At 44.5% G+C, this 12066-nt stretch overlaps 1 protein-coding gene across 1 annotated transcript; it reads right to left on the bottom strand.

Moving 5' to 3' along the window:
* Positions 1-8197: 8197 nt before the first annotated feature.
* Positions 8198-9536, bottom strand: INHBB (inhibin, beta B; the record flags this gene model as incomplete). The annotated part of the gene is made up of 1 exon (XM_010077550.1): positions 8198-9536. A coding segment is annotated over one exon (776 nt), but the record flags the coding sequence as incomplete, so codon positions are not given.
* Between the last annotated feature and the right edge of the window lie 2530 nt (positions 9537-12066).

Here is a 12066-nt window from a genome sequence, read left to right on the forward strand (position 1 = left end):
GTGACATGATACGGATGCTGTATTATTAAACAAACGGCTCACAATGGTATTATGACATGAGTCATAATGCCTGATGCTGTGAACATATTGCAGAAAAGAACAATAGCTGCTATCACCAGCTACAGAGATACAAGGAGCACAATACTGGGAGCTCAACTGCTGACTGATCTAAAGCAAAGGTTTTGTCTACAAGCCAACAGGATAAATTCACACCTGGTGCAAATGCATGCAACTCAATTGAAGTTGATGGAGTTGCAGCATCTTCAGCTAGGCTCTGATGTTGCACTAAAAGTACTATGGACTTCGCTCTGTGCAGTCTTGCAGCCTGTTTACGACTGTAATTGACTGGGGAATTCCAATTTGGTAGGATTTTGAATCCATTTTCCACAGGTGTGAATAACTGAATCTGGCCCTATGTTAATACCAACAGATTTTTAAGCCCAGCAAGTCACAGAGCACATCTGACTTGCTGTAACATTCAACCTCATCCCAAGACAGTCTGCCAGAGACAGAAAACCAGTGGCCATCAGCAAATGGACTGGTTTGCCATTCCTTTTGTTGTTGTGTTTTCTAACCATGGACTGCAACTGATGATGCCAAAGAAAAAGATTCCTGTAAGAACTGGCACATTCACAAGCTTAACAGACAAAGCATGGAATCAAATCCTGGGGTGCACTTACAGCGTGTGCTTCCCATAATTAAAAGTCTATTTGTGGCGCACAGAGTAGAAAAAGCTTTAATCTGGAGTAAAACTTAAACATAGCTTTACTTTCTCTGCTGGATGCAGTAACCCGATTCAAGGAGACATGGTCTGGAAGCAATGTTCTCCAAGATTCACATGTCTACAATTGTCAAGGGGGCGGGAGGACAAGAAAATGAGGACAAAGTAAGGAGAATCCACCCATAAAATGAAACATGGGGCTTGATTCATTGTTGCACACTGTTAACACAGTGATTCGACCACTGTGGTGTGCAGATAATATAAACAGAGCTTAAATCCTGCATCTCTGTGCAGGGGGGTAGTTAATAAGAAACACTCAGTACAGAGACTTAGGTGGGCTCCCCTGTGCCCAAGGGCCACCCAGCAGCTCCCAGTACAGGGAGCATGGCCCAATGGAGGAGTCATGCCCAGAGCACTATGATATTCTGTCTCTTTCTCAGCTTTTACAGCAGCAGTGGGGACCCCTGGCAGCTGTCCTAAAGGCAGCCTAAGGTTGCTCCGAACTGTGCTAAAGACCAAGCCAGCTTCTGAACAATTTCAAAATATGGGTTGAGCAAAAGTGGTTTGCTGCACTCTCTTGGATGTGGAGCTAGCTGGAGCACAGCCACATTTGAGAACAGGCTGCCTTCTCTTCGGCGATCACAAGTGCACCTACATACCACATACTTAACTCAAGACAACATTCTTAGGATGAGGTAGCCAAAAGTCAAGAAATCTACTCAAAACAGTGGGTGGCTGCATTGCATTACCTCCAATCTATCCTCAGCATCCCCCAAAATACATTTTATTACAGAGGCATTAACATGGAAGAAGTTGATTTGCTTAGAGAAAGCCTGGTGTTTCTTGCCTGTGTGTGTTTACACATAAAGAGCACACTCACCCATGCAAACATGCCACCCTGATCAAGCCAAACATACACAATGCATGTAAGACATAAATAAATACTTATGAGTCACTGATAATCACCTCATAATTTACATGGTCTTACAAAGTATCACTGTTAAAGATAATTCATACAATTGGATTAAAAATACACATATACAGGTCTGATTAAGACAAATAAGTGTTGTTTGTTTCCTTTCAAATGAGCCCAAGGCCTTAATTTACAAGGTCCTGATTTTTTTTTTTTTTTTTAAGCTTGGAGTCCCACACCTGTGGGTCAGTCCCAAAACCCGACCCAAAAACAAGCCATAAGAGACCAAACCCAATTACAGAGAACATAGTGAACAGGAGATGGTATAGAGGGTCCAAAAGTCCAAGAGCCCAGTGTGCTCCAGCTCACAGGAGCCAGATGTAGGAACATTTATAACCCTTGATCCTAAAATGGATGTTGCTTCAGCATCCACCTCTCCTACCTCTCTCCTGCTGCGCTGCCCAGGACCGGCTCCCCTCTCACCCCAGCGAGGACCTAACAGCTCCAGCCACAGGAAAGCGGGGCCCAACCCCCCCCAGCCACAGGAAAGCGCGGCTGCTGTAGCTCTTCCACAGCTTCTGACAAACTCTTCCACAAGAACGGGTGCAAGCCACTCCATCTGACAAAGCAAAGAGGGGCAAGATCAGCCCTACAGCCTCCGCTTGGGCAAAACATAAATGCCACTTTGGTACCACTTGACTGACACAGCCCAAACACGGCGTATTTGTTTTGCTGACACACGGGTTTAAGTTTGCTCCCCAGCCACATCTTCTTCCCCTTGGATACAATAGTCATCTTCATAGCACTTATTATAACATATTGCAGCAATAATGTGCAATTATGCTCAAAAACAAAGCAAAAGCTAAAGATAAAAATAACAGGCACTGAGCACACTTACCAGCTGGAAGAAGGCAGCAAGGCAGCACTAGCTGCAGCCCTAAAATGGCTGGGCTAGAACATGACTGCAGCTGCATCTCCCAGACTGATTTCAAAGGCCAGTCTGCAGCAGGACGTGGTGGGAGGTAGACCCTCTGCAAAAGTAAGCCTAAAGAGAGCAGGAACAGGAAGTAGCCAGGCTCTGCAGAGCTGTCATTAGGTAGAGATGTGCCTCACCTGGGGTCTGTGCACTTTGAGGCTGGGTCCAATGATTGCACTGGGGTCAGGCAAGAGCTTGAAACGGTCAACGCCTGGCAGAAGATCCTTTCCTTAGGAGAGGTCCGTCAGGTGCTCGGCAAACACAACTCCCAGCCTGGGTCTTCCTTGATGGAGATGCCTGACTGAGGGAAATCAATGCACCTCTCAGGTTTTCCTCTTGCCCTTTTTTCTGTTTTGCTGAATGCCCACTTTGACTTTGCCCACAACAGACTCCTGTGTCCAGGTTCTCACAACAATACATCCTGAAAGCAAATTGTAGTGGGGAAAAAACAGTTTCAAGGACCAAAAAGAGGGAGCCTATGAATTTAATAAAAGGATCAGTTTAAAATTCTCAGTGGCAGATCACAAAGTCAGTAAAACTGATCAAGTATATGGAAGCTGTATACATATCTCAGGTCTCTGATGGCTTCACAAATCTCTCAGGCTATATGACGTGTGTGAAAACTTGACATCTCAGCTTTGGACAAGGAAGACTAGTTAGAGATGCACATGTTCAAGGAGGGCCTCTGTTGAATATTATTGGCCAAATCAGATTAAAAACCCAATATCTATGATGAAGGCTGCAAGCTGCCTGCCCGGAGAGGTTCCACTGATGTGAACCAGAAGCTCCTTGCATGTGGTCAGGCCCTAAATTTGATACTGGAATTTAAAAACAAATTAAGATTCCCATGTAATATTGACTTCTTTATTTTTTTTCCAGAGTAAAAGATTTTACAGCATGGAATGCTATATGCAGTGGTTACATGAGTCCAAGTAATTGTACCAATTATATAATTTGATATAATTGCACTAATTACATAAACACATAATAATGAAATATAAGTTATTCCAAGAGCTAAACTGGAAGAACATTAAAGAACCTAAATCTGCTCCCACTTATTCTAGTACAAATCAGAAACAATTCCCCGAAATCAATGAAGTTACCAGAATAAAACTGGCCCCTACCATTATAAGCAGCCAGGTAAATCCAGCTTTTGGTTCGAGGGTACTGACTGGGCAAGCAAATGTAAGCTACTGGGGTATTTTGTACCAACAGAGACTGATAATTCCTGGCCAAATTCCAAGGTACACAGGGAGATTCTCCTCATGTTCGTGACCAGGTTAAGTGTCTTCTCTTGTTCTGATCTGTCACGCAGCACCAAGGCATTTTGCTAAATATTTTAACTGCTGATTCTAAAGAAAAAAAAATATTAATAAATACTAAGAATGCTCTGGGCCCAGTGAGGATTTCAAGAAAACCAGATTCAAGTGTGTCCTTAGTTATACTGGTGCTAGCCTGAATTATATCAGCAGACCCTACAGGAGCTACTGCAGACTGACACTAGTATTAACAGAAACAGACTCTCCTCTTAAACAAAAATTTGTATTCCTGATCCATTTTGCAAAATGTTCTTCCACACTTTGCAGTAGAAACCACTCCAAACAAAAATTATTCTTAAGAAGCATTCACTCAGTGAAGGGTTTCCCTCTTCTCCCATGGCAGAGGGAATGCAGTAATTAATTTCAGCTGACTTCACTTCTCGCAAGTAACAAAGCAAAGAAGGTGAGACCTGGCAATTTTGGAGCAGGTATCTATTATGTGTGGAAATATGTGATGTATGCAGAGCTAATCCACCAAGTGCTCTGTTGCACCACATCGTGACAGTCACCCTGTTCACACCGTCCTCATTAACACCAGTGGGAGGTCCAGGCACAGGAATGGGGGTTTTGCCTGTGTCAGAACTGTTTAAAGGGCAAAGAATTTTTAGCTGCAGAGATTGATTCTGCTGCATGATAGCAGACAATTATTTAGCATTTACAAGACCAAATTCAAAGACTATTAGAGACAAGAGAGAGGCACCCAGTCACCTCAGGGGAGGTACGGACCTGACCCAGATGGTTTTGTAGATACAGTCCCTAGCCTAGCATAAGGCAATGAAACTTGACGTGGAGTTTTATAAGCATGGGAATGACAGGTGAGAAAATAAAAAACAGTTTTCAATATCATCCATCAAGTTTGGGCATCTCACTTTTCATTTTGCCCAATTTAAAAAATGCAGGAGGTGGAAGCTGCAAAAAGTGGAATTCCTGCAGCCCCCCGTCAAAATCTGGCAAGAGCAGTAACCTTGTTAGATCTCTGAAAAATCAAAGCCAAAGTGTCTCAGATTGGTCCCTCAAAATTAAAGACCTTTTAAATTTTATTTCATTTTAGCTTTAGAAATCTGTGTGACAGCTTGCTATCAGCACCAGGACACAGGGATACCTCACTCTCTGCAGCGTGTCCAGGGCAGTGAGTGACTCCACACTGCAGAAAGCTCAAGCATGTGCTGTTCATATCGAGTTCCAGAGACTGTTTCAAACAAAATAAAAGGACCTGGGAACCTGGACTATGATCCACCTCTTCCCACTCTCGGATGATGCCCTTCACACCATACTGTTCTGCGCTCTTCTTTGCATTTCTGTATCTTCCCCATGAACATCAGAGCCACAGCTGCAGATCGGGGAGCCGGGAAGGCAGGGGAACAAAGCTATGAAAGCTTTTCACCAAATAAAGGGGTGTTCTTTGGTGGCCTCTGTGAAAGAGTTCAGGATCCCGGGCTTGCTTGCAGGTTTGCAGTGGGATGCAGAGCATAGCCCTCTCCTGCCCCTCGCTCCTGGCCAGCCCAAGCTCACGGCATCCTGGCTGCCAGCAGCTCCCTGCTCCCCAGGACTGCAGGTCCAAATCCCACGCTAAGACACCCTGCTCTCCTCCTGGGAGAGCACAGGAGTCCCAGTGTCTGATGCAGGGCTTGGCTTCGACCCCAGAAACCAAACACTTTCAATTAAGAACGAAACCTAACCGGACCCAGCCTCCAGGGCCTTGCATTTCAGTGGACAAGATTTCTTAATATATCCCATTTTTAAAAGTGCAGCCCAGTCTTATTCATAATGACGGTGTCATATTAGGTCAAATGTGCATTCAGACCAAAGGGATGTGTATTTGCCACTGATTTCAAGGGGAATTTATTGACCACATCAGTAGCACGATTGACCCAGGGAACAAAGACGGGAGAAGGCTGCGAAGAGGGGGAGCAGGACCAGCAAGCACTGGTTTTGACAATAAATGTGCAGTTCGAGGTGGTGAGAAAGCTATGAAATATTCAAAAAATTTGGTCTGGAGGACAAAGTTCTGTGCAGCAGGTTGTTGACACAGCCACAGCAAATTGCTCCTAGAGGTCTCCTGAAACAAAGCCGTTTAACCCTGGTGTCTGGCTTTGGGGAGGGGTGGGCAGAGCTACACTCGAATGTGAATTGTAACTAGAACCCATCATTAGTTGCATGAACTTGCTTCTTCAACACTTTCCAGGTCTCAGGGTCGGATCTAAGGTTTGCTAAGTCAACAGAGGTCCTTCTGTCAGCTTCAGCTGGCATTTGCTCAGCTCTCCAGGAGGAAGAATTTATCTGTGAAGATCAGTGAAATCAGTATCTGGATATATACACAGCTGATGAGAATTTCTATTAGTTATTTGTCAACATTTTGGGGTTTTGTTAGTATAGGGGGGTATTTTACTCTAAAAACCCTCTCCTTGGTGCCAGCTAATAAAAAAAAACCAAACAAACAAGCAAGTTCATCAAACTTAGTATTGACCTCTTTTTCCTGGAAGTGCTTTCCACGTTGGTTTTTTTTTCACTTCTTGTAACCGATCAGGGAGTGACCTAGACAAGAAGTCACATTCTTACACAGCAGGTGAACCAGGAACTTGCTGTAAATGAGCTGCAGGTATGCGGAACAGCGCCGTTCCTGCGCCCAGAGACCCTGCACTGATGCAGAGAGAAAGCAGCAGATGCTCACATGTATAGAAGGCAATAAAACCAGAGTGTAACATTTTTAGGATCGCAGCTGAGCTCTTACATGGCTTTCTGCAATGACTAATATGACTACAGTCTAATGTGACAGTTCACCGTCTGCAGTCCCGAAAGTAAGCAAGTTTCTCCAGATGTTACGCACTGAAAAAAAAAAAAAAAAAAAAAAAAAAAAAGCACATCCAGTTTTCAATCTTTTTTATTTATTTAAACTGTACACAAATGTAAAATACTTCAACAGCAAATCTAAGTGAAAATTGTTTGGTTTAAATTATTATGGAACAGAAACTAAAAGGAACTTTATTAAATAAACATAAAAATTGGATTTAAAGGATGCACATATTGTAATGTATTCTACAATAGTCATTTTTTTTCACTCTACGTTCCATGTGCGTATGGTATAGAAAAGACACTGAACAGAACAAACAGAATCCATTTTGTACCCTGAAACAATTGGTAGGCCTCGTGAGAGATTGCTCAGTATGACTACATGATATATGATGGCTTTGCCATCTCATAAAAATTATAACTAATATGTTGGCCTCTTTGGTTCCAAAATTTATGTATAATACATTTAACTGTATTCATTTTTTGCTGCTATAAAAATAACTTTTTTTCAAATGGCAGTTTTTTTGACTAATCATGCAACTAAATCAGTGCAAACATTAAAAGCAATCATTCGCTTTAAAAAAGAAGCAAAAGATTTAATTTCAAGTATAAAAAAATATAAAAAAGTCATATCATAAGTCCAGTTTTGTCTAGTATGGGTCAACACTTTAAATTGCATAGCTCATGCGGCACCTGTTTACCTAGATAGTGAGCAAAGATAAGTGCACTATCAAGTACCACTTTTCAAGGCATTGAAATTTGCAAGTGCTATTATACGTGCATTCAAGCAGTTTGCAAGTGCTATGCTGTATCATTATTTTCTGATCTTTATGGCCATCCTTGACACCTCCTGGTAAGGAAATTGAAAGCACTCTCCTCTCTCCTTTCCAAGACTTGTTAAAACGTTCCTTGCCTGTTATTAAACACACTGCATTTTTTCAGAACGTCTCCACTCTGTTACTGTCGCTCCTCTTCAGGGCTCATTGGTTTAGCCGTGGTGGCGGTTGCTTGGTTGCTCGTCCCCCCACGTGACGTGTCCTTGCCGAGTCCCCCATTGAAGAACACAGATTGCAATTTGACTTTTTGTTCTCCGAACAGTGAGAGACGCCAACGGTCAACAGTCCAGATACAGTATCGGATCCCCTTTTCCAAGACACAGGGGGTGCAGCCGTCCACGGGTTGCTAGCGGGCAGTTAAAGCATCGGATCACGCCAGCCCAGCTTCGCAATGTCTGATGTTAGAAATACAGCAGTTGCTTATGCGTCTGTGCCCTTTTCTCTCTCTTTCTCTGATGGTACCACGCGATTCCTTACTGGAAGTGCTGTAGGAAGATGCGGGTATCTGTGATGTTTACATTTAGATAATTTTAAATTAAGAGGAAGTGTTCACCTCCCAAGGCAGGTGTCCTGCAGCTTCCTGTTAGACCTAAGAGGTGACAGTCGACATTTTCTCTTTTTTTTTTTTTTTTTTTTAAATTTTCTAAGTTTGGTCATTCCGACACCTGCGTGCAAGAATACATCATGTTCTCGCAGTCTGTGCTTCTGCCTGAGCAAAGGGAGCTCATTTCGGTCTGGCTTCACTGGCAGGCGGGGAAACAGCTGCTCAGCCGCTCACTCGTACTGGCAGGCATTTAGGTCCGTCGTCACTGGTCACTGACTTTCTGTGCTCATGTCCCTTTTCCAAGCTGCCTCGTGTGTGTGTCTGTGTTCGTGTGTGTGTGTATGAGTGCGTGGTTTTGTGCATGCCCACGTTTTGTGTGTGTGTGTGTGTCTTTAAGATATTTCATAGCATTAACTTATAAGTGGTAGAATATATATGTGTCCAAGATCCACAAACTGCCACTGTCCTGACACCAAAGTGAAATTCTTTTTTTTTTTCTTTTTTTTTCTTTTTTTTGTCAAACTTTTCCACAGTGACTTTCCAACACTGATGCCTGGATACACAGTGAAACTTCCTCCAACACCATCTTGTACGGGAATGTTTCTCTCTCTCTCTTTCTCTCGCCCTCTCTCTCTCTCCCCCCCCAAAAACACACCTCAAATCAAGCGCAACCACATTCTTCCACAATCATATTGGGAACGTCCCTTTTCACAATGTTATATTCATCATCAAAGTACAGCATTGACATTGTGCTAAGTTTGGTTGGAATGCAACAGGAGTTCACGGTGCCCGGGTTCAGCCCCCGCATTCGGTACTGATTCACGACGGCGGTGTGAAAGGAGGAAGCCGACCCCGGGACGCCGGCCAAGTAGGCCGGGCAGCTCCCTTCACAGTAATTCCCATAGTAACCTGATGGTGCTATGATCCAGTCATTCCACCCAATGAGTCTAAAGTCAATGTAAAACTGTTGCCTGCAACATAGATTGGTCCTGCCATCGCACTCCAGGCCTCTTTTCCGGATCCTGTGTTTGTTATCGGCCAGGCGGGCTTGCACCACTAAAAAAGGCCGGTGGGATTCCTCCCCAGGGTCCACATAAATTGGCAGCACTGAATACTCTTCACAGCCCTCACATTGAACATCCAAGTTCAGTCTCCTTTCTCCTCTCTCAAACAGAGCCTGGATCGCCTCTGTCATGGGAAAAGTGTGCCAACCACTTCTTTTGAGATCGACTTTCTTTTCAACCACATTCCACTTGTTGCTAGTGTCCGGGTCTTGGAAATAGACTTTGACTCTTACTTTTCGCCTGCTGCCTTTCTCTAAGACATATGGAAGCAGCTTCAAGTAAAGCCACAGGCTGGCTTGAACGACAAACAAGTTCTGGTTCCCTTCATTCGAGATGAAGAAATAGAGGCGGACTCTAGATGAGGCCAGATCGTCTGCAAGATAAGGAGAGATCAGCAAGATTAAGTCAAAAAGGAAACGTTAGCTTGTGTGCCATCCTGGATTCAGGGACAACGGCTAGAGCACAGCAGAGTGAGGGAGCGGTGAGGCTGTGCTGGCCAGAAGGCACGCACTGAATCAGATAGACCCAATTTGCAATCGAAACACACTGAAAAGGGACTTCCCACAGCAACAATCATCATTGGGCTGCAGTCGGATGGGTCAGATCCACAGACACCAGTAAGTGCTCTCCAGAATAAGGGGTTTTTCCAGACAGCCAGCTTTAAAGACACTACAGCGGCACCTCAAAAAGACCGGCACTCGGACTCTGCTATCTCTTCGGTTTAAGAACAGTTTTAACTTTCAGCTACCTGCCGATTCTCACAGCGAGAGCCCTTTCAGTAACCACTGAAACACCAATGCCAAACCAGGGATTTTGTTTCGATTTTCACATATTCCTGTCGCGGCTTAGAAGAGAGGATTCACGAGATGGAGGGGGAAATATTTCAGTAATTTGCCTACTTGTCCAACAGATCAAGCTAACCCTCTGGTAGAATATCTGCTATTATTAGTTGTTTCAATCCCTGCCTTTTTCCCCCAAAACGATAAACTCCCATAGTAGGCACAGCAATGAAGTGGTTGCTCTTGCTGTAACGCCATTACTGACTGTTCTCAATAAGCTTTTCAATAACACCAGAATTAAAGGAGCGAAATTGTCACGGAAAAACAAATGTCACCAAATGTCTGACATAACCCCTTATTTGTAAACAAAAGAGCCAGCTGCACTAAATGTTTCAGAAATACCAGTGGCCCTCCTGCAATTTTGTAAGTCCTAACTAAATTTGGCGTAGGTGATAAATGTACAAGCTGGCCTTTACGGCGGAGGCTGCAATTCCGGTCCTTGAATCAAAGCCTCCCAATCGCTATTTAAAATTAATGCTGGAAAGGGATTTTCTCATCTGTCCTTATCCGTTTCGCTTCTTTCCGTATAAAGCTGAATGTATATTTTTCTTCTTCCTTTCCCTAAGAATCTTTATTATTTTTGTCAATCTCTGAATGGGATTTTTTGCATAGTTGGTGTCTTCATTTGTACCCTAGATGCCTTTCAAATGTGCCTACGGGGGCCATTTGCTACCTTGTAATATTTCAGGGACAGAAATTTTCACTGTGTTTGTCTACATTTTACATAAAGTCAATTTTGGAAGTGTTACAAAAGCCAGCAATTAATTAAATACCAAATGGTAGGACAAGCCCACCCCAGACCTCCCAACACAACAGCCTATTCAAAAAATAATAAACCCAAAAATGTACCCTAAGAAAGCCTTCTGCATGTTAGTAAATACGCAACTTCTTTATAAACTGTGGTGACAGTGACAGAAAAAGAACAGGACAGTGTTGCTGTACTGATCCACATCACTTGTGTTGTCTGAGATCGTGTGTGCCCATAAATCCTGTATGTGAATATAACAAGCATATGTATAATGCAACAGATCCCTTAGATACCGTAAATGTATATGCCTTTGGTAAGTGGGAGGGTAGATAAAGAAGATGAGTGGGCAGTATACAGGATAGAAAGAGATTTATTTTGTGGACAAATGATATGTAGATGCCACAAGAAGATAGAGAGAGAAAAATTAACTGAGCGATACAGCAATGAAGGAAGGGAGAGATGGGCAGATAAACAGGAGAGAGCTAATTTGCAGAGTGATGGTGTTACAGCCAGATGTGCAAAGTTCACAGGCACAGCGGTTGCCTGGATAAACTGCTGGAAAGCTGCGTTGAAGGAATTCAGTGACACAAAATTGCAATGGCTGGACAGGAGTGAGATGGCTGGTACCGTGGGGATGGATAGCACCGTTAGTAAACGGACTGACGGACAGAGAGGAGACAGACACACTTGGTGGGAGGCTGCAGGCAGGGAACAAATGGACAAGGCCAACACTACGAACGAAAACTAAATAAATGGGAAACGAACAGAAAGGGAGGATGAGCAAATGCAAGCCTCTACAGACAGATGCATGTAGCGAACCAGATGAACGTGGAGGGCAGACAGACGAGGCGAGGGATGCGAGAGATGGAGCGGGACAGGCACAGGCGGAGGAGGGACAGTGGGGACGCACAGGGACACAGGCAAGCCACGGTGCAGCTGGAAGGACCGCTGGAGGAATCCGGAGGCACAGAGGCTGCGGAGGGATGGATGGAGGGATGGAGGGATGCAGCGAAAGGACTCACAGAGCACAACCCGGGGACAATCCCGAGCACAGGGGCACATGCAGGGAGGATGTCAAGGCGCAGGCAGGGACAGGGTGATATGGTGAGCGGAAGAGGGGAGAGATGAGGCGGAAGGTGTGCGGGTGAGCCCGGCAGCCAGGTGCCTGCATCAGGCAGGAGGACAGGCAGGGAGGGCACACAGGGGCCAAGCAAGGGCGGTCAGGGGATTGCCAGGGGTCAGGCAGGGGGACAGAGAGGGTGGGTAGAAGGACAGGCAGGGCGAGCGGGAGGACTGACAGGGGTCTAGCAGGGGGA

Source organism: Pterocles gutturalis, unplaced genomic scaffold (assembly GCF_000699245.1).
Source record: "Pterocles gutturalis isolate BGI_N339 unplaced genomic scaffold, ASM69924v1 scaffold50468, whole genome shotgun sequence".
NCBI classification, from domain to species: Eukaryota; Metazoa; Chordata; class Aves; order Pterocliformes; family Pteroclidae; genus Pterocles; species Pterocles gutturalis.